This window comes from Neofelis nebulosa, chromosome 12 (genome assembly GCF_028018385.1).
Source record: "Neofelis nebulosa isolate mNeoNeb1 chromosome 12, mNeoNeb1.pri, whole genome shotgun sequence".
NCBI lineage: Eukaryota > Metazoa > Chordata > Mammalia > Carnivora > Felidae > Neofelis > Neofelis nebulosa.
In genome coordinates this window covers 4,488,608-4,510,482 of record NC_080793.1, presented here as the reverse complement: position 1 = coordinate 4,510,482, position 21,875 = coordinate 4,488,608, and the positions used below count along the sequence as shown (strand labels likewise).

General features: G+C 55.2%; 1 protein-coding gene across 8 annotated transcripts in view; it reads left to right on the top strand.

Annotated features, from left to right (window-relative positions):
• CFAP77 (cilia and flagella associated protein 77) overlaps positions 1-21,875 on the top strand; it is a 129,991-nt gene that overhangs the window by 78,307 nt on the left and 29,809 nt on the right. For all 8 annotated transcript variants that reach the window (XR_009251336.1, XR_009251334.1, XR_009251335.1 and 5 more), the window contains exon 4: positions 20,135-20,240. Coding sequence is in view for 5 of the 8 variants with exons in the window: in XM_058693720.1 (XP_058549703.1) it covers positions 20,135-20,240 (106 nt within the window). In the remaining 3 variants the exon portion in view is untranslated. The remainder of the gene's footprint in view (positions 1-20,134; positions 20,241-21,875) is intronic.

Sequence of the window (21,875 nt, the reverse complement as noted above, 5' to 3'; positions counted from 1 at the left end):
CCTCGGGACATCCTCGCCAAATGAACGCATGAACGAGTGGCCACGTTGGCATCTGAGTGGGAAGCCGGCAGCAACGTGCGACTTTCGTAGGATACTTGCCTCATCCGCCAATTAGGCTAGTCTAGACCCTCCCCCTCCTGGTGCTGAGCACGTTTAGACCATGGAGCAATGAGAAACACAAGAAAGGTAGGAAATGCTACCAGCCCACCCTCTGTCTGTCAGCCTGACATTGACAAATGTGAAGGATGGAGGAAATTTTACAGGCTGTTAAAAAATGTTTGCTGCCTGACAGGTTTTTTGAATCTTTCTGCCAAGCTGATTTATTTTACAAATTTACAATGGGCCCATCAATCACTCTGGGTTATTTTGTTTCTCCCGGAGCTGATGGCCAAAATCCAAGCCGCCCACCCGAACTCCTATAAAATGATAATAAGCCCCTTCCCAGACGACCGTCCCGGGGTTGCAAGACAGGTTCCCAGTGGGGAGACCTGCTCCAGATTTACGGGTGGCCCACAGCCCGGCTGAATGAAATGGGGCTGACCACAAGGGGGAGCGTGTGGGTCTCGCAAAGACACCCCCCCCCCCCCCCCCCCCCCCCCGCCCAACCCTCCGCCCCAAGACTGAACCTGAAATGCACTTCCTGCCGACCGACCGACCCAGGGGCTCAGTGCGCGGGCCTGCTCCCCGCGCTGGCAGTCACCAGTTCTCTGCTCTCCCGGACACTCCGCTCCTGGAGGCCAGGGACAATGTCAGTTTTGTCCACTGCTACATCATCAAAGCCAGGTACAGAGTAGGTCCTCAGTAAGTGCTTGTTGAGGAGAAATACGGTTCAGGGCCTTTGCAGGCTTTGAGGCAGAGTAATTGAAAGTGAACTCACAGCACACTTGAGACCAGAGAGGGGATGGGAAAGCCAGAGTCTTGTGTTATTTAACAGACTCTGCTGTGTTCCCCTGTGGTTGATGTTATGGCTCAGGATTGTGGTCATGCTGTCTCAAAGAGTGAATATGTCCCGTGGCCTCATTAATAGAGGTAGCAAGCCCCAAACAAGGGAGGCCACCTTCCTACTCTATTCTGCCGCTCACGTCACACTTGTACCATCAAGTTAAAAAATGGGAGGCATCGGGGCGCCTGGGTGGCGCCGTCGGTCGAGCGTCCGACTTCAGCCAGGTCACGATCTCGCGGTCCGTGAGTTCGAACCCCGCGTCAGGCTCTGGGCTGATGGCTCGGAGCCTGGAGCCTGTTTCCAATTCTGTGTCTCCCTCTCTCTCTGCCCCTCCCCCGTTCATGCTCTGTCTCTCTCTGTCCCAAAAAATAAAAAAAAATAAAAACGTTGAAAAAAAAAATTAAAAAAAAAAAAAAAAAAAATGGGAGGCATCATACATTCAGGGAAGGTCCGCAAGTAGGAAAGTGTCCAGAGGCGGCAGGATGGTGGGTGGGATGAGGGACAGAAACCACCGTGTACAAATGTGATGAAAAATGAGGACAGTGGAGGGGCTTTTTTCCTCAGAGACTTGAGAGCGCAAAACGAGGCCCGGTGTGTGTTTGGAGAGCGGTACGGGTGGCTGACGTCACGGAGCCCTCGCTGAATGGCTGGCTGGCACGTCATCTCACTAAGTCCTTACGGCTCTATCAAGCAGGGACCATTATCCCCACTTTACAGACGAGGAGACTGAGGCTCAGAGGGTCACTTGCCCGAGGCCACACGGCCAGTTGGTGACAGAGCCAGGATCTGAGCCACGCCTCCTACCCACGGCCTGCGCAATTCCAGCAGACAGAGCCAGACCCCGAGTGAGGAGATCATTTCTCATCCTGAGCGCCTTCCACGAGGCCGCCCGCGTCCCAGCGAGGCCTGGCCGCAGACGTCGACGAGCACTTCCCGGGGACCCGGCTCCCCACAGAGTAACTCAGGATATCCCCACTGCAGCCCAGCGCCTCCATTTACCCAGGAGGAAACTCAGGCAGGCAGAGGTTATGTCCTTTCGCAAGAGGTCACAGGTGGAATTGGAGGCACGGGGATTCGGGTCCGGGTGATTTACTCCAGGACCCTCACGCTTAGAACAAGCCTTAGCTTAGATGGAGGGGTTGGCTACCCCAGATGGCTGCCAGGACGGAGCCTGGGACACCCCAAACTGTGTCCGACCAGGGTCCCCCCTCCTTAGGGACAGCCTGCTTCCGTGCACCTGACCTGGAGGACAGGCCCAGGCAGGGAGATGGGGCTGGGAGGACGTGGTGGGGAGGGCCCATCCTCTCCCCCTTCCTCTCTGGGACCCCTGCCTGGCTGCTCGTGCTATAAACTCTCCCACCTCCCCAAACTCCCTCTCACTCCCCCCTTTCAAGGCGGCTTTGTTGCCGGAGCCGCGAATGAGACATTTTTCATGCTTTGCCTTTTTTTTCCCTCTCCGATCTCCTGCGGCCCAGACAGAGATTTATTCCCGGCCCGAGGCTCCCGGCATTCGGAGCAGGGAGGGCTCAGGGAGGCGCTGATGGGCCCATAATGGATAGGGCCGTGCTCCCCTGGGGCCTGGCCCTCCCGAACCCCATCCATCAGGAGCGGCTTGGTGCCAGGGTCAGCGCTAACGAGGCCGCAGGCCGCTCCCCCTCGGGGCCTCCCCAGCTCACCGCTCCCGCTTTTGATTTTTCCAGAGCCGGGCCGCGCCTGCCGGCATCGGTGGGCAAACGTGAGAGTGGGCCCGGCGCCCGGCCTCCGCGGCCCCGGTCTTGACACCGTCGGAGGGCTTGCTGGGCTGCGGCTGGCCCTGCCCCTCCGTGACACGGTGGCCCCTGTGACATGGGGCACAGAGGAGCTGCTCCCCGCTGGGAGCCAGCCACCAATCCCTGGTGTAGCAGGGAGAGCCAGGCTTCAAGCCTGACTCGTCACCGTGCAGGACCCCCAAGCAGAAGAATTCAGAGTGGGGGCGCCTGGGTGCTTCAGGCAGTTAAGCGTCCGACTTCGGCTCAGGTCACGATCTCGTGGTTCACGAGTTCAAGCCCCGCATCGGGCTCTGTGCTGACAGCCCGGAGCCCGGAGCCTGCTTCGGATTCTGTGTCTCCCTCTCTCTGTGTCCCTCCCCTGCTCTCACTCTGTCTCTGTCTCTTAAAAATAAATAAAACATTTTTAAAAATTAAAATAGAAAAGAAGAAGAATTGAGAGGAAGCATGTCCCTGAATACGTTGCGCCCAGGGGCCAACTCGGTTCTCTTCCCTTTGGGGACCAGGTGGAGGCAGCCATTCAAGCCAGAAACCCGGGCGCCTGCCTTAGGTTCGATTAACAATACCAGCTTCCGTTTCCTTAGCTCCTCCGGGGCCAGGCATGGGGACCGGCGCTCTATGCACAGCCCTTTACGTGACCTTCACCATGACCCGTTCGTAGCAGCATGCCCTCTATGGTTGGGGAAACTGAGCCGCGGACACACGGACCCGTGATCCCCTGGCTGGAAAGCGGGACTTGACCTCAAAGGTCCCATCTGCTACTTCTGTCCTGTACTGAGTGTTCCCACAGCGCCAGGCCCTGCCGGCACCACGTGGGGTGTTTGGGACACAGAGAGGAAGCAGGACACAAAGCAACGCACAGCGATGCGGTGCACGTTGCTTCTGGCGGGCAGAGGAGGGCGGGAGAGGGCCCCGGGGGATTTTGGGCCCTGCCTGGCTCTGCTCATCGCTGTATCCCCAGGGCCTAGCACAGGCCTGGCACATAGTAGGTGCTCAGTAAGTGCTTGTTGCTGTACCGCGTGGCTGGATTGTGACCCATCCCCGACTTGGAAACAGGCCAACGCTTGAATGAGCAAGTCTTTTCCTAGGTGTGGATTGGCTGGGCACGGACCTTCGGTTATCAGTGTCCTGTAACAAATCCCCACAAGCCTGGTGGCTTAAAACAACAGAAATGTCTTCTCTCCTAAGGTGGAGCCCAGAAATCCGAAATCGAGGTGTCATGGGGCCCCATTCCCTCCGAAGGGTCTGGGTGCTAGCCTCTGCCAGCTTCTGGTGGCCCCAGGCGCTCCTGGGCTTGTGGCCGCACCTTCCAGTCTCTGCTCTGTGACCACATGGCCTCTTCTCAGGGCGTCTGTCTCTCCTCTTTTGTCTCCAGTAACGACACGTGTCACCGGGTTTAGGGCTCCCCCAAATAATCCAGGGTGATCGATCTTAAGATCCCAAAGCTAGTTACATCTGCAAAGGCTCCTTTCCCCAAACAGGTCACATTCATGGGTTCTGGGGCTTAGAACAAGGACGTATCTTTGGGGGGGGGGGGGCACTTTTCACGCCCCTGGAATCATCAAGGCGCCTTACCGCCAAGTCAGAAAGCCCTGCATTTTAGTCACCGCGGGGTTTTGAGGAAATTGCCTTTATTATTTTTGTTTAATTGATTTATTTTGAGAGAGAGAGAGAGCGCCAGGGAGGGGAGGGACAGAGGCAGAGGGAGAGAGAGAGTTCCCAAGCAGGCTCCGCACTGTCAGTGCGGAGCCTGGCGTGGGGCTCGAACTCACAAACCGTGAGATCATGACCTGAGCCGAAACCAAGAGTCGGCTGCTCAGCCAACGAGGCGCCCCTAGGAGGCAACTGCCTTTAGAGTTACCGCCTGGGGATTTGTGCTGCCGGAGTCTTGTTACATGTGTCCCATCATGGTTTTGTGGAAAACAAGACAGTAGTTTGCAATCAAAGGTTTTAATCAGAGAAAAGACGAGAGGTATCGATGCCTCCCAGAGGAGCAAATGTTTCGCCCCTCCTTTCTGCGTTTCTGTGTTTATTAGGAAACTCCCAAAACACAGGAAAGTTCAGAAGTTTCATAACCAACTCCATGAACCCGCCGCTCAGATGTAGCAAACTTAACCGCCTGGCTGTATTTGCACCCGAGGCTTTTAAAAAAATTATTGCAACAGAAATAAACTAGAACTCGGGGCGCCTGGGGGGCTCAGTCGGTTGAGCGGCCGAGTTCGGCTCAGGGCATGATCTCGCGGTCTGTGAGTTCGAGCCCCACGTCGGGCTCTGGGCGGACGGCTCGGAGCCTGGAGCCCGTTTCAGATTCTGTGTCTCCCTCTCTCTCTCTGCTCCTTCCCTACTCACACTCTCTCTCTTTCAAAAATAAATATTTAAACAATTTTTTCAATTAAAAAAATAATAAAATAGAACAAATACAGCTTGAAGCCCCATCTCACCCCTCCCTCACCCCACGCCCTTCCCTCCGTTCCCAGAGGACCACCCCGAGGTTGGAATAGGCATGCTTTCCATCCAGATGTCCCCAATCTTTCCTACACCGTTCGAGGTCCATAAATAACGCAGGTGAGTTCGCGTGGTTTCAAACCACATAAATCACGTTGCGTGGCGACTTGCTTTTTTCACCCCGCACCTTTGCAAATGTCGCCCTGGTCCGCTGGGTGGGTGTGTCCGTCGTCCATCGCCAGACACGCGGGGGGGCTCCTCGCTTCCTGGGTGCGAGATTCCTCCGGGTCACATTCACGGGCGGAGCGGCTGGGCTCCAGGGCGACCCTCCTCGGCTTACACCAGATGCCGGTGCCCCCCACCCCCACGGGACAGGGATGCTCTGCCTGCTACTCACTGTGTCCCCAGACGCCAGGACCCCTGCACGGCAGGCTCCTGAGTGGTCTAGAAGGCATGTCGTCCCCTGTCCTGTCCACTGGCTTCTCTGAGCCTTTTCCCCCCAGAGGGGCTCCAGCCACAGCCCCTCTGCACAGGTGCAGGTGCCCAGGAGGGGAGCTCCCCAGTTTCGGGTGCAGGCCCCCAAGGTTGAGGGAAGCTTCCAGCCAGGCTCCTCCGCCCATCCTGCGGCCGCCGCCGCCTCTGGGCGCCTGTGTGGGGAAACTGCTAATTGACTTCACCCTTGTGAAAAATGTTAACAAATTGCAAATGACCTCTTAGACAAATTTAGAAGCCAGGAGTCTGCTGCTAACTGGGCCTCCCTCCTCTGTCATTAGCTTTTATGTTGGATCCACAAACAATTAAAAAATAACCACAAGCCCAGAGGTCCTCTTCTCTAATTAGCTCTAAGAGTCCTGCCAGAGAGAGAGAGCTGCGCCTCAATTACCGCCCTTCCTCCCGGCTAGTTAGAAAAGACAGGCCCTCGGGCCAAGGGGCGACAATTAAGAACGAGGGCGAGGGCGGCTGTGGGGGTGAGGAGGGAAGTGGGCATCGCGGTGTGCCCTTGGGGCTCACGCCTCCCAGCCAGCTCCTCCGTCCTACCCTACGCTGCGGCCGGTGGCCCCAGGTTGGAGGGTCCTCTGCCCGGGAAAGGCTCAGAGCTGTAACCCCCAAAGGGGACCGGGGACCACACGAGCCAGGATCACCCGTGGGGTGGGGTAAAATGCAGATGCCCGGGCCCCCGTCCTGGTGGGTCAGAATGTCTGACAGCGGGACTCAGGCATCTGTACTTTGTTGCTGATGTTTATTTATTTATTGTTAGAGAGAGAGCACGCACACAGGAGGGGCAGAGAGAGAGGGAAAGAGAGAGAGAATCCGGAGCAAAGCCCGATGCGGGGCTCGAACTCACAAACCGTGAGATCGTGACCTGAGCCGAGATCAAGAGTGGGACGCTTAACCGGCTGAGCCCCCCAGATGCCCCCATGGGCATCTGTACTTTGAATAAACTCCCTGGGTGATTCTTACTGGCCTTCAAGATTAGGGTCTGTGTCCTCAATGGGATTGAAACGCGTTCTGTGACACACAGCCCAGGCCCCGTCTTCCTGCTCCCGGGCAGCTGGCTACGGCCGGACTTCTGTGGGCCCAGGCACTCTGGCCTTCGTGAGCCCCTTCCTCCACACGAAAAAAGTGTTATAATAATTAAAACTATGTTACGGCTGTGCTGATTTTTAAAGAAATTAAACCATGTTCGTGGGTCCCTAACAGTGTCCTAGGGCCTCGGCTCCAGGCCTCCTGGCCCAGGGGACAGCTTGGCCCTGCCTTTTCCCTCAGGCCCGTCCAAAGCCTTCCTCCTCCGAGGGAGTTTCCTCTCCTCCCCCACCCCTTCCGGGGGAGCAGAGGTGAAGGCAGGGAGGAGCATGGAGAGTCAGCCTCCAAGTCCAAAGTCTCCACCCTCAACACAAGGTTCTCCTGCTCCTGGGTGGAGGGATCTGACCACATCACCTAGGATCTCTGTGGGCCGCCCTTTCTCCGTCTGCAAGTGGGGTCAACACCCCGTCCTCCCGGGTCAGAAGACACGGTGTGAGGTCATCAGTAGAGAGTTCTTTGAGCTCCTGGGAAGAGAGCTGCCAGGTATTGTTATTCAGGAGGAGGCACAGGGCGGGGCTACGGTGTCACCCGCCTGCAGAGGCCTGGCAGGTACCGGGAAGCCGGCTCTGGGTGAGGCAGTAGGGAGCGGTAGGGTCTGTGTCAAACTGGAGCACACACCTGGTCTAAGGGCAGCGGGCTACCGATACGTGGGAATGTGGGCCCAGCGTTGCCATTACCAGACAATCTAATGCCTCATTCAGGAAGGCCAGGCGTTTGGATTAAAAACAACCACAGGGGCGCCTGGGTGGCTCAGCCGGTTAAGCGTCCGACTTCGGCTCAGGTCACGATCTCACGGTCCGTGAGTTCGAGCCCCGCGTCGGGCTCCGTGCTGACGGCTCAGAGCCCGGAGCCTGCTTCCGATTCTGTGTCTCCCTCTCTCTCTGCCCCTCCCCCATTCATGCTCTGTCTCTCTCTGTCTCAAAAATAAATAAACATTAAAAAAAATTGCACTTTGAAAAAAAAAACAACTCTTCTTTTTAAATGTTTGTGCATTTTTTGAGAGACAGAGAGACAGAGCATGAGCAGGGGAAGGACAGAGAGAGAGGGAGACAGAGAGAATCCCAAGCAGGCTCCGCACTGCCCGGGCAGAGCCGGATGCGGGGCTCGAAACCCACGAACCGCGAGATCATGACCTGAGCTGAGACCGTGGGTCCGATGCTTAACCAACTGAGCCACCCAGGTGCCCCTGTCAACCGGTTCACCAGTGAAACGGGGAGTGACATAACCCCCGTTCCTGTCTCTGGTGAGGTTCTTATAACGATGACGCAGAGCGGTCCCTGGCACGAGGTGCAGCGTGGGAGGGAGGCGTCATGGCTCTCAAGACCGCAGGAGGGATCCGGGGCGATGGGCGGTTTTCTCTCTTGCCTGCGTGGTGGGTACGTGAGCCTCTACGTGTGATGAGATGGCATAGAAACAAATACACAAGAGAGCAGGAATAAATGCGGGGAATCTGAATAAGGTGGATGCACAGTCTCCATGTCAACATCCTGGGTGTGATTTCGTTCTTCTGCTTTGCAAGACGTTACCATCGAGGGAACTGGGTAAGGGGTACATGGGATCTCTGTTTTATTTCTTACAACTGCCTGTGGACCTACAACCGTCTCGATAAAATTTTTAATTAAGGGAAAAAAAGCAAAAAGGGGGCGCCTGGGTGGCTCAGTCGGTTGAGCGTCCGACTCTTGATTTCAGCTCAGGTCATGATCGCCCGGTTCGTGAGTTCGAGTGCCCCATCGGGCTCTGAGCTGACAGCGCGGAGCCTGCTTGGGATCCTCTCTCTCCTTCTCTCTCTGCCCTCCCCCACTCTCTCTCTCTCTCTCAAAATAAATAAATAAACATTAAAAAAAAAAAAAAAAACTTAAAAAGCCAAAATAGGGATTCAGCTGTGGCTTTGGTACCGTGTAGGCAAAGTTAGCCAGAATCGCTCGTTCGAACAGCGATACAACCGTAGGCACAGTGAGGTGCTCAGTAGACGGTCCCTGAAGTCACTCGGCCGTCAGACCCGAGCCCATTCAGGAAGCCTCGGGTACGGAGGAGAAAGGAAGGCACCCCAGCCCAGAAGCGTGCCGCCGGGCCCTGTCTGAGAGCGCAAGCCCCCAGCTGGGGCTCCTTAGACGGTGTCACCGGCCGCGTCCCTGGTGGCTTCGGTCTTGATTTAGAGCCTCTGACAGAAGCCCAGCCCTGCAGCCTCTTCCCGCCTCCCGAGGCAGACCTTGCAGCCCGTCCCCCGGCCGCGGCCCGTCCCGGAGGCCCCTGTCTACTCCTTGCGCCCTCGAGGCCGTGCGGGTACCAGTGCCCGCGCCCGCCCCGCCCCCCCGGGGGCAGCAGACGCTGGCATATTAGAGATGGATTTTAATTTCATTGTAACAAAATAGCTGTCTCCACCGGAGGAAGCATCAAGCGCCAAAGAAGGACCGGTTTTGAGCCGAATCACGTTGAACAGACCTCCGTGCTGTCATTGATTTTCCAGGAAGAAAAAAATTGCCTCTGGCTACTAAACCGAATTAGTAGTCACTGATGACCAATTATTTTAGCCCGCTGTGAACGGAGAGCCGGTACTAAAATCCGGTTTGTCAGACCCAAGGCTCCCTTCTCAAACACCTTTCAACAAATGTGTACCTGAAGAGTCCCTCAGAAGGTTCCTGCAGCTTCCTCTCTTCCGCCAAGTTCTCCGGCTGCACAAAGTTTTAATGAGCACCAAAGATCAAGGTGGGCTGCCTTGAAAGGGGCCCCCTAATCCGCAGAGCGCTCTTTGGCAGAGAGGAGCCGAGCTGGCAAGTCTCGGCTGTCAGCCCCCCATCCCCCCGCACGCACAAAGTGTCAGCCTAATGTTTGCAAATGATAATTTCCATTTCCCTTGCTCGTCCCTGGTGCCTTCATCCGGGATCAACCCCTGGTCTGGAGTATCAATCGCGGAGCCGCAAAGGTGGGTCGGGTTGAACTAATTTCAAGTTTCTCGCAGGCCCACCCGGAGTCGGGCTGACTGCGTTTCATTTTATTCCCCATTTTCCGCTTTATTACACTGAGTTTTGACACGGTTCTGTTGTTGGCGGAAACGTCAGGGCGGCGGGGGCGACTTCCCTGAGACGTTCCTGCCGGGTCGGGGGCGAACAGCTTGTCGCCGATGGGCACTGCTCAGACGCTCCGGGAATCCTCGGGACCACCCGTGAAGGCCTGACGTTCCGGGGACGGGGCCACCAAGGCTCAGGACCCACCGGCCTTCTCTGCGCAGAGGGAACACCCTCCGGGGCGGCAAGGTGTAGGAAAACCATCAGGCTGCCCAGAAAGGCCACGGGACAGCGACGAGTGGATCGCGTGGACCCGCCTCGGGGTCACTGAGCGCACGGCCCAACCGTAAGGGGGCAGGCTCTTTAGAGCCCGGATGGGGAACCTGGACGGGGGCCCCCAGCTCTGGCACCTGGCCGCTCCCTGTCAGTGAGCAAACCCGGGCAAGTTGCCTGATTTATCCGAGCCTCACTTTCCCCAGGTGAAAGCGGGAACGTTCTTCCTCACTTTCCGAGTCCTGAGGGATCAGTGGGAATGCGGCTGGAGTGCTCGGTAGCGGGCCTGGTATAGTATAGTACGTGCTCATTAAAACCGGAGGTGTTTCTGAACCGTTGTCTTCCGATGCCCAGTGCGGGGCCGGGAGGCACGGTGCCGGCCTGATCTGATTCCCTGGCCTTGTTCATGCCAACCCCCGACCCCTCTGTCCAGAGCCTCCCTGCTTCACTTCAGCTACCTTCTACTCATCCTCAAAGATCCAGCAAAAGGCTCAGAGAGGGAGCGTCCGACTCTTGATTTCGGCTCGGGTCATGATCTCACGGTTGGTGGGTTTGAGCCCCGCGTGGGGCTCCAGGCTGGCAGCACGGAACCTGCTTGGAATTCTCTCTCTCTCTCTCTCTCTCTCTCTGCCCCTCCTGCCCTCAAAATCAATAAAGAAACTTAAAAAAAAAAAGGCTCAGAGAGCCAGAGACGACTTTCCTCCTCTCATGCCCTTGCTGAGTTAAGTTGCTCTGAGCTCCAATTGGCTCTTGGGGTCGCAGAGCCCACGGGCCCCCCACACAAATGCCATCCTTACTGGCTGCGTGGTCTTGGGCGAGACAGTGACCTTCTCGGAGCCTCAGGTTTCCCACCTTGAAACAGAAATAGCAGCATCTGTCTCTAGAGGGGTCGTGCTGAGGATTGAAGCCGCAGGCAGAAGTGGGGGCTGTGATGACTGTCGTTATTTCTGCTGAGTGTCGTGTCCCTGCCTTTCGGAGAGGGGCTGGCCCCCTCTGCTCGCTAGTGGAGCCCACTCGTGCTTCTGGCTGGGTCAAGTGGATGAACGGACAAAGGAGTAAGCGAACGCAGGGCTGAGATCTCATTCATGGGATGTGTCGTCCTTCCTCCCCTGAGTGGTCTTGGGTCCTCAAACCTACCCCCGCGGCAACAGTTGTGAAGCCAACAGTTGTGAAGCGTGGCTGTCGTCGCGCCTCTCCCTCTCTCCTCTTGCTCAGGAACCATCCATAGCTCCCTAGTACCTTCACGAAGACCTTCCTCTGTTATGACTCCTGCCTTGGCTATTTCCTCCCCAGTCTGTCGCCTTAGTTTCTTTTCTTTTCTTTTTCTTTTTTAAATTTTTTTTAGTGTTTTCTATTCAAACAGCTTTATTGGGGTGTAATTTATAGACACTGAGGTGGCTCAGGTACCCATTGGATGAATTTTGACAACACAGCCGGAGGCGGGGTGCCCGGTTGGCTCAGTCGGTACAGCATCTAACTCTTGATCTCGGGGGTCGTGAGTTCGAGCCCCATGTTGGGTATAAGGACCACTTAAAAAAAACATATACACCTGGGTGTTCAATGAAACCGCAGCACATTTCCATGACCTCCCAAGTCCCCGGAACCCCCTTCCCTGCCTCCAGGAGGACCCCGCTGGGGCCCGGCCCCCTGGGTCCGCTCTCCGTCTGCAGGCGGCCCCCTGGCAGACCCCTTCAGCCTCTGCGCAAATCGACTGGCATTTCCTCGGCTGTAGCCGGAGGGCAGGGGTCCGGGCTTTGCTGGCGGAATGTGTGCTGTGTGGCCCTGGATCAGCCATTTGACCTCTCTGGGTGTGGGCGTCCCCACTCCCACCTTTCCCAGCTCATTTAGTGAGGATAAATAATTAAGACCTTCTGTGGGCACCCCCTCCAGCTTCTGAAAAGAGAGCCGCAGATAGGGTATAGCTGTAATTGTGACCACAGGGGCTCTCAGCCTGTGGCAAAAATCATTCATTTTGGGGTGGAAAAAACGCCTTTTGTTATTATGATTATAAAGAACCACATTGACTTTTAAAAAAGGCTGAGCATGTTTTAAAGTAGCAGCAAAAAGCAGTCGCAGAAGAAAACGAGGAAAATAGCTCCTTACGATGCACCCTCGAAGGGTCAGGGACCCCGGAGAATGCTGAAACTGCCTCATAGGCCGGGCATCACTGGGCCCTTGGCAGCCGCCTCCCGGTCCCCCGAGGCTGCTCGTGGGGAGTTCTGGTGTCATGGCCTCAGGGGATGGGGGGTGGGCTTGGACCCGTCACCCCCATTACTGGCTGTGTGGCCCTGGCTGGGTCACCTAACCTCTCAGACTTGGAATTCCTCCTTCCTTCCTTCCTTCCTTCCTTCCTTCCTTCCTTCCTTCCTTCCTTCCTTCCTTCCTTCCTTCCTTCTTTCCCTCCTTCCCTCCTTCCCTCCCTCCCTCCTTCCCTCCCTCCCTCTTTCCTTCCTTCCTTCCTTCCTTCCTTCCTTCCTTCCTTCCTTCCTTCCTTCCTTCCTTCCCTCCCTCCCTCCTTCCTTTCTTCCTTCCCTCCCTCCCTCCCTCCCTCCCTCCCTCCCTCCCTCCTTCCTTCCTTTCCTCCCTCCCTCCCTCCCTCCCCTCCCCTCCCCTTCCCTCCACTCCCCTTCCCTCCCCTCCTCCCTCCCTCCCTCCCTTTCTTGTCTTTTCTATTTTATTCATTGCACAAGAGTCCCATAAGCAGTAAGTCGACTGCCCCACCCCCTGTGCCTGCCACCAGCCCCGCACCCTTCCAGGCCTTTCTCCACCTGTCCACACCTGTGTGGATGTACATGGACGTGTATGCATGCCTCTTTCTCCCCCGACTTGTGTTTTTACACTTCCCGTAGGTCTCGGAGATCTTCCCGGGTCATTACACATGGGGCCGCTTCATCCTCTTTGGCAGCTATGTAATATTTCCTAATAAAGGTGCCGATAGTTCTACTAATGTGACCAGCGCAGGCGATAAGTGGGAGCCGCAGGGGAACTCTGCAATGTCCATGTCATGTTCAGACTCTGAGGGTCAACTTCTCCCCCGCCCGGCTCCTTTTCCCGGTGAGATCCCAGACATCCTAGGCTTTTCTGCTCACGTCCAGCACAAAAGACCATTTCCGGGCACCGGTTAAGATGTCCAGTCAAGCGTAGTAATCCAGACTTCTGGCTTCGCTGGGAGAAAAGTTTCTTCCCTCCCCGCCCTACCCCGGAAGCTCAGTGGGAAGGGGCAGGGGTTGAGCTGTGCCCTGAGTGACCCACCCTCCTACCCCTAGGCCCCAGGGTGGGCAGAGGGCTGACGTCAGGGCCTCTGGTTATTAACACATGGCCCGATGTGGCCTGGGAATATTTCACTTCTCGTTCTCTCATCTGCTGTTACAAGTGAGACCGATCGACGGCGTCTACGTTCTCCTTGTCTCAGTTTGGGGTGATAAAATGATCTGAAGCGTTTATTTATTTATTTATCTTTTTATTTTGAGAGAGACAGAGACAGCGTGAGCAGGGGAGGGGCAGAGAGAGAGGGAGAGAGAGAGAATCCCAAGCAGATTCCTAGCTGCCAGCACAGAGGCTCAAACTCACGAACCGTGAGATCATGACCTGAGCCAAAACCAAGAGTCGGATGCTTAACTGATTGAGCCCCCCAGGTGCCCCATGATTTGGGAAACTTTTTTATGCAAAGTCTGAAAAGCCTTGGAATATTGTTGATAGCAAAGCTGTGAGAGCCCAAAGACCGGGCCCAGTGCTCACAGCTCTCTTGATGTTTTAGGCACTTCAGTCAACCTTGAGGTTTTAAACTTTTTTTTTTTTAATGTGTATTTATTTTTGAGAGAAAGATGGAGAACAAGCAGGGGAGGGGCAGAGAGAGAGGGAGACACAGAATCCGAAGCAGGCTCCGGGCTCCAAACCGTCAGCCCAGAGCCCGATGCGGGGCTCGAACTCACAAGCTGTGAGATCACAACCTGAGCTGAAGTCTGGCGCTTAACCAACTGAGCCACCCAGGCGCCCCATGGTCTTTTCGTCTTCTCAAGAGGACCTTCCACAGAGCCAAAGTTCTTCGTTTTGAGGGGGTCCCGTTTAATTTTTTTTTTTTTAATGTTTATTTTTGACAGAGAGAGAGCGACAGGGCATGAGTGGGGGGAGGGGCAGAGAGAGAGGGAGACACAGAATCGGAAACAGGCTCCAGGCTCTGAGCGGTCAGCACAGAGCCCGACACGGGGCTCGAACTCACAGACTGCGAGATCGTGACCTGAGCCGAAGTCGGAGGCTCAACCGACTGAGCCACCCAGGTGCCCCAAGGGGGGGGTCCCATTTATAATTTTGTTTTCTCTTACGGATCATGCTTTTGATGCCAAGTCCAAGAACCCCACACCAAGCGTGGCCTGAGCTCCTGACAATTTCCTCCTACGCGTTCTTCAGAAAGTTTTATTGGTTTACAGTGAAATCCACGATCCATTTTGAGTTAATTCTTGCAGAAGGTATGAGACTTAGGTGGAGGGTTGTTTACGTCCGGTTGTTTCCACGCTATTTGTTTAAAAAGACCTCTCTTCCTCCACTGAGAGGCAATTTCCGGGGTGCCTGGGTGGCTCAGTCAGTTGAGCGTCTGACTTCGGCTCAGGTGTATCTCCTGGCATCGTGCCCGATCTTTCTTTCTCTGACTCGCCTCCCCTCTTCAACGCCACAAACAATTACTGGGAGCAGCGCCACTGGACACGAATCATTCCTGCCCTCGCAGTGTTGGCCTTCAGTGGCCGAGGCTGGTCACAAACCCGCGAACCAATGAACCGGTGCGCTTGTGCGAGGGAGGGCACCCGGTGAGGGCCGACCAAGGCCGGGCTGTCGCCCAAGGCCCCCTGAGGAGGTGACCCAACGGCTGAGCCTGGAAGGCACAGGAGAAGCTGAGTGCGTGCCAAGTGCGGGGACCCCGTGGCCCCGATCTAGGCTGACGGTGAGGGGATCCGATTCAGGTCCTGACAAGCCTCTCCACCTTTTTATCCAAGTTAATGAGTCAGAGCGGACACGGCCCGAACCTGCTCCCCCAGCCAGCCGGGCTGGGGCCGCCAGGGGCCCCCGAACCTGTCTCTGGCTCCGAGCCCCTCCCTGCCTCTTTCGCAGGTAATAACCACTGGCCGGAGGAGGACGACGACACAAAGCCGGTCAGCCCGGGCTGCGGGCGGGCCTCGAAGGAGGCTCTCGGTGATGTATGCAGTGGGGGCTGCTGGGAAGATAGCTCTTCTGCTGTGAATGGCCTCTTGGGGTAGATACTGGGAGATTACGCATCTCGTGTCATTAGAAAGCACGGCCATAAATTAGGCGGCTCAGAAGCATGGGGCGTGTAATAATTAAGCAATAAAAGTCACCACAGGGGTAAAGGAAGCAGAAAACAAAGAGCCACTGTTCGTAGAAACACTGGTGGCTGCTCTGTAAAGAGACCTCTGAGCTCGAGTGGCATTTCAAAGCCGCTGAACCTGTGCTCAGATAGAGTCCCCGCTCGGTCCAGTCGCAAGGAGGTCTGTGTCCTGGGGAGTGAGGTTACACCAGGAAAACAGACGGATGGGGGTGGCTGGGTGGGGATTTAGGGCCCGGGCCCAACTCTGTAACCATCTCCGGGGCCCCCAAATCCCAAACCTGGAGGGGCCCCACGGGGAGTGGAGCTGGTCGGGTAAAGAGGCAATAGGGCAGGGAGAGAGGTGCGGCCAAATGACACCAGATACTCCCCTCCAGCCAGTCGTTGCTACACAAGCAGACGGGCCATGTGGTCAGACTCACCCATTTCCAAGACAGTCTTGAAGGCTGGTTTATTGTGTAAAATTTCCCAACGTTGAAATGTCGACCATACTTTCAAAGTCTTTTAAGACTGCCGTGCAAACCAAACCAAACACCAAGCCAGAGAGGCTTGACGTTTGCCGTCTTGGGCCCTTGGCCACGCAATCCTGCGGTGGTGGGGGAGCGGGGGTGGTGGGGGAAATCTCTTCTTTTTTTTTAATTTTTTTTTTGCAACGTTTTTTATTTATTTTTGGGACAGAGAGAGACAGAGCATGAACGGGGGAGGGGCAGAGAGAGAGGGAGACACAGAATCGGAAACAGGCTCCAGGCTCCAAGCCGTCAGCCCAGAGCCCGACGCGGGGCTCGAACTCACGGACCGCGAGATCGTGACCTGGCTGAAGTCGGACGCTTAACCGACTGCGCCACCCAGGCGCCCCGGAAATCTCTTCTTGATGCTTCCGTTTCTGCACCCCCTGGGCTGTGGGAAGATCGGAGCCTTTCCAGGGTGCTTGCATTTTCAGAAGTGCAAGGAGGCGGGGCGCCTGGGTGGCTCGGTCGGTTGAGCGTCCGACTTCGGCTCAGGTCACGATCTCGCAGTCCGTCAGTTCGAGCCCCGCGTCGGGCTGTGTGCTGACAGCTCAGAGCCTGGGGTCTGCTTCGGATTCTGTGTCTCCCTCTCTCTTTGCCCCTCCCCGGCTCATGCTCTGTCTCTCTCCGTCTCAAAAATAAATAAAAACATTAAAGAAAATTAATAAAAAAAGTGCAAGGAGGCAAGCCGTGGATCCTCCCCCAGACAAAATGTCTATACACACCGGCTCAGAAATTACTGACCACAGCTTCTTGGGACATAGGGGGCTAAGACTTAAGCCTTGAAGTGTGGGTCCTGGACCGCAGCACCTGTGGCCACTCCAGACCTACTGATCCAGAACGTGCCTGTAACCAGAGCCCCCAGTGATCCAGGCGCACAGGACAATGGCCAGAACGCTGCTCTGTGGTTCCTTCAGCAGTAAAAAAAACCCCTGTGATTTCCAGTCTTGGGACCTACCCTAGACACCACTCGTCATCCGCACAGCAGTCTCTGGTGGTGTTTCCAAGGGTGAGCTGAGGAACCCCTGAGTATTAGTTCCCCGGGGCTGCCATGAGTATTTACACATTTATGAATCTCATCTCGAGATGCTAACTACCTCTGCAAAAGCCCTTTGTCCAAATAAAGTCATAGTCACGGTTGCTGGGGATTAGGATGGAAACACATCACTTTGAGGCCCACTACTCAGCCCTCGTCACCCGCATCAGAACTATTTCCTGTGTCTGCTAAAAATGCAATTTCTTGCTACTCCCCCCACCTCTGGGTTCAGAACCTCTGGGAATTGGGCCCAGGTGATTCTTTTTTTTTTTTTTTAATGTTTATTTCTTTATTTTTGAGAGAGAGAGAGAGAGAGAGAGAGGCCCAACCAGCCTCCACTAGACGCAGAGCCCAACACAGGGCTCGAACTCACGAACGGCAAGACAACACCCTGAGCCCAGATCAAGAGTCAGGCACGTAACCAACTGAGCCACCCAGGTGCCCCTGGGCCCAGGTGACTCTTATGCACCAAAAAATCTGAGACTCTCTGGCCCAGGGAAACGGAATTATCAGCTCAGACGTGAGCGGTAGAAAAGCTGGCCAGGATTGTTCACCATCAAAAGGAAGGTCAGAAAGTCATGACGGGGAAAGCAATGAGCGGGACTCACTCTTTCTTCTTCTTTTTCTCTTTTTACCTATTACGAAAAATTTCCAACATACACCAAAGCATAGCCAATAGTGTAATACAGCCCCATGATCCACTGTCGTCACGCAGGTTCAACCATTATCCGTACAGCCTGCCATCCGTGTCGACCTTTTCACTTTATTTTTGTAATGGATTCTATTTTTTGTGGAAGTTCCTCTTTATTTAATTTTTAAAGTTTATTTATTTATTTTGAGAGAGGGAGAGAGACAATCCCAAGCAGGGTCTTCACCTTCATGCAGAGCCGGTCATGAGGCTCGAAGTCACGAACCGTGAGATCACGACCTGAGCTGAAATCGGGAGTCGGATGCTTAACAGACTGAGCCACCCAGGCACCCCTGGAGGTTCCCTTTAGAAAAATTTTTTTAACGTTTATTTATTATTGAGAGACAGAGAGAGACAGAGCATGAGCAGGGGAGGGGCAGAGAGAGAGGGAGACACAGAATCCCAAGCAGGCTCCAGGCTCCGAGCCGTCAGCGCAGAGCCCGACGCGGGGCTCGAACTCACCAACTGGGAGTTCATGACCTGAGCGGAAGTCGGACGCCCAACCGACTGAGCCACCCAGGCGCCCCCGGAGGTTCCTTTTTAAAGCAAATTGTAAACAACATGCTATTCCACCCGGATGCACCTCCAACAGAAACAATAACTCCCGAACCTCAGCGAGTGGTTCCCTAAAAACCGCTTTCCGCGGGTGGCTAGTGCCCCGAAGAAACGAACTTTCCATTGTACTTAATTTTAACTAATTTAAATTCAAATTCTGAAACCGAACCTTTCGAACACCCCACGAGTATTTTTAAAGGTTTATATGTTGACATGATAACATTTGGAAGGCATTAGATTGCTAAAATATATTCATAAAACTAGCACCACCTGGTATGTTTTTCACCTTGTTACCGGAAAACTTTCAATTGCGTGGGGCTGGCGTCGTGTTTCGTTTGACGGTGCTTGTCTGGAAGTTTGACTGCCTTCAGGGTCACTTTGGTTTCATGCTCCCAGAGAAAGGCTGGTGGATGGTACTGGGTACCTCCTGTTGTATCATTTCTGGCACATGTCCCTTTGTCACTTTCAGTAATGGTAAGATTGATCGTTTGGGTGAATTTTATGTATATCTTACCACAATTAAAAAAAAAAAAAAAAAAGGTCATTGGGGCGCCTGGGTGGCTCGGCTGAGTATCTGACTCTTGATTTCTGCTCAGGTCATGATCTTGCGGTTGGTGAGTTCGAGCCCCACGTCGGGCTCTGCGTTGGGTGCAGAGCCTGCTTGGGGTTCTCTCTTTCTGCCCCTCCCCCTCCCCTCTGTCTCTCAAGACAAAAACAATGGCTCATTCAGTTCAGCTGCTACAGCGACCCCCCACCCCCACCCCCGTCCCGCCACCCGGCCCATTGTAAAGTCCCCCACCAGCCGTCCACTAATCACATTAGCACCACCGACGATTATGACCTAAATCCACGATTTCATTCAGAGCTGCACAGCAAATACTCCCTCCCCGCGATTCTATCATTCCTCCTACAGTTACCAGCTCAGGTTCTTCTGTACAAAACTTGTCCTCGTCACTTATTTGGTGACTCTGGATAGGTTCCACCTGCCCCCCTCCCCCCCCCCCCCCACAGCCTTGCACAGGGGTGAGGCATACAAAATGCTCTGCACGGGGTAAGTGCTCTCCTAGGCTGGCGACCCTTGTCAAGGAGAGCCAGAGTCAGAAACTAGAGGAGGTAAGGGTTTGGGTTTTTTTTTGTTGTTAATGTTTATTATTATTTTTCATAGCGAGAGAGTGAGCATGAGCTGGGCAGGGGGGCGGGGGGGGGTGCAGAGAGAGATAGAAGGAGAATCGGAAGCAGGGCCCGTGCTGACAGCAGAGAGCCCGATGTGGGGCTCGAACTCACGAACCGTGAGATCGTGACCCGAGCTGACGTGACACACTTAACCGACTGAGCCACCCAGGCGCCCCCGACGGGGCTCAATTAGAGGCACCTGCGTGGCTCAGTCGGTTGAGCGTCCGACTTCCGCTCAGGTCACGATCTCACAGCTCGTGAGTTCGAGCCCCGCGTCGGGCTCCGTGCGGACCGCCCGGAGCCTGGAGCCCGCTTTCGGTTCTGGGTCTCCCTCTCTCTCTCTGCCCCTCCCCCCCTTGCACTCTGTCTCTCTCTGTCAAAAATAAACATTAAAAAGAAAAATTAAAAAAAAAAAAAAGAACAGGGCTCAATTGTGAATAGAGCACAGGTGGGGCTTTATAGCTGGGGAGCAGGGTGTGGGGGTCAGGGCAAGAAAGCTGCTAAGGGGACACATCCGGGACAGGGGGACGCTTGCTGAACCCAGCTGGCGGGATTCTTGGTGAGGGCAGGCCAAGGTGATCAGATACGAAGGCAGGGACGGGGTAGGGGACGGATTCACAGATTCTTTATGAAGAATGGCTTCAGCCGCCCAAGGACAAGGCCTCGTTGAAAAAAAAAGGCTCCAGGAAGCCTGTCTAGAGGGTCTCTGTCACTGTGTCCCAGCCCACAGCCCCGAAGGTCAGGTGGGCGCCCTCGGTGGAGAGAAAGCAGAGGGGACCGCTGGCCTGCCCAGACCTCGAGCCTGCCTGCCCTTTGTCCCTGCAGGCCTTCTACCCCTTTCTTTGACCTGCTTCAGCACCGGTATCAGCAGCTCTGGGTGCAGGAACAAAAGGCCACCCAGAAAGCCATTAAACTGGAGAAAAAGCACAAGGTAAGTGCACCCCCCAGAGTGGCAAGGCCCCTGTTGGGGCGGGAGCAGAGGGAGGGGCTGGCCCGGCAAAGCTTCGAGATGGACATGCGTGCACCTTTGTCCCTGGGGTCTTGGGGGGGTGGGAGTCAAGCCGCCTGGTGCCATTGGCTGCAGGGATCTTGGTGACGGTCACGCCCAAGCCCTTCTCAAGCCCTGAGAGCGGAAGGTTCTGGCCCCGGCCCTGCCTCTGTGTCAGACTCGCGGGTCTCCCGACTCCCAGCGGGGGAACTCCTTCCACCAAACCTCCCCACGGCTTTGCACATCGGGAGATCTGATTTCGAACGAATCTGGCAGAAATGCGCCCAGTTTTACCTGTAAAGAAAAGGCTAATAAGGCAGGCTGCCATAAAGAGCACATTTTATTACTCTTTAGGAATACGCTTTGGGGGCGTGTGGCTGGCTCAGTCGGAAGAGTGTGCGACTCTTGATCTCGGGGTTGTGAGTTCGATCCCACGTTGGGGGTCGGGATTACTTAAATACATAATTTTTTTTTTAAAAAAAGGAATACAGTTTGTTTCACACGAAGCTGACGGATAGGCCACACGCTGGACCCCTTCCCGTACATCATGTACCTCGTTTCATTGATGTTTGACAAAAGTCCCTGACGTGGGTGTCATTCCTGCTTCCTGGGCATGCAAATTGAGCCCCAAGGGAGGCGGTGCCCGCGCAGGGAAACTGAGGCTGAGGACAGAACCGTGCCCTAACGCTGCCAGTTGCTAACGGTGTGTGAGCTGCAGCCGATCCAGGCTGAGGTTCACAGTGCTACACAGCGCTACACAGATTTCATTAGAAACGCGACCTTAGTGTCTCTGGTTGTTACGGCAATCGCGGCCAGTCCGGTCCCTACGCCCAGCTCGGTGCAGACAGCTGGGCCGAGCGCACACCTGTGTTCCTGCGTCCTCTCTCCTGAGCAGCCCGTGAGGCTGGGCTCTCTGTGTGGGGAAACTTAGGCTCCGAGGGATTGAGAGCCAGGCCTGGACCTGGGTGTGTCCAGCCCCAGAGTCTCGGCTTTTTTTTTTTTTTAATTAAAAAAAAAATTTGTTTAATGTTTATTTATTTTTGAGAGAGAGAGAGAGAGAGAAAGAGACAGCTCATGAGTAGGGGAGGGACAGAGAGAGAGGGAGACACAGAATCCGAAGCAGGCTCCAGGCTCTGAGCTGTCAGCACAGAGCCCGACGCAGGACTCGAACTCACGAACTGTGAGATCATGACCCGAGCCGAAGTCGGACGCTTAACCGACTGGGCCACCCAGGTGCCCCTTAATTTTTTTTTAATGTTTATTTACTTTTGAGAGAGAGAGAGAGAGAGAGACAGACCAAGCACGAGAAGGAGAGGGGCAGAGAGAGAGGGAAACACAGAATCCCAAGCAGGCTCCAGGCTCTGGGCTGTCAGCACAGAGCCCGACGCGGGGCTCGAAGGCATGAACCACACGATCATGACCTGAGCAGAAGTCGGACGCTCAACCGACTGCCGGCTCCTTTGATGGCGAGGTCCTGCTCTTGCTGATTAAGGGAGTGCCCATCATGGAGTTCAGCAACGGGGCAAAGATGTTCTAGAACCGACCTGGGGACTGGAAGAGTCTTACCAAGAATTCTGG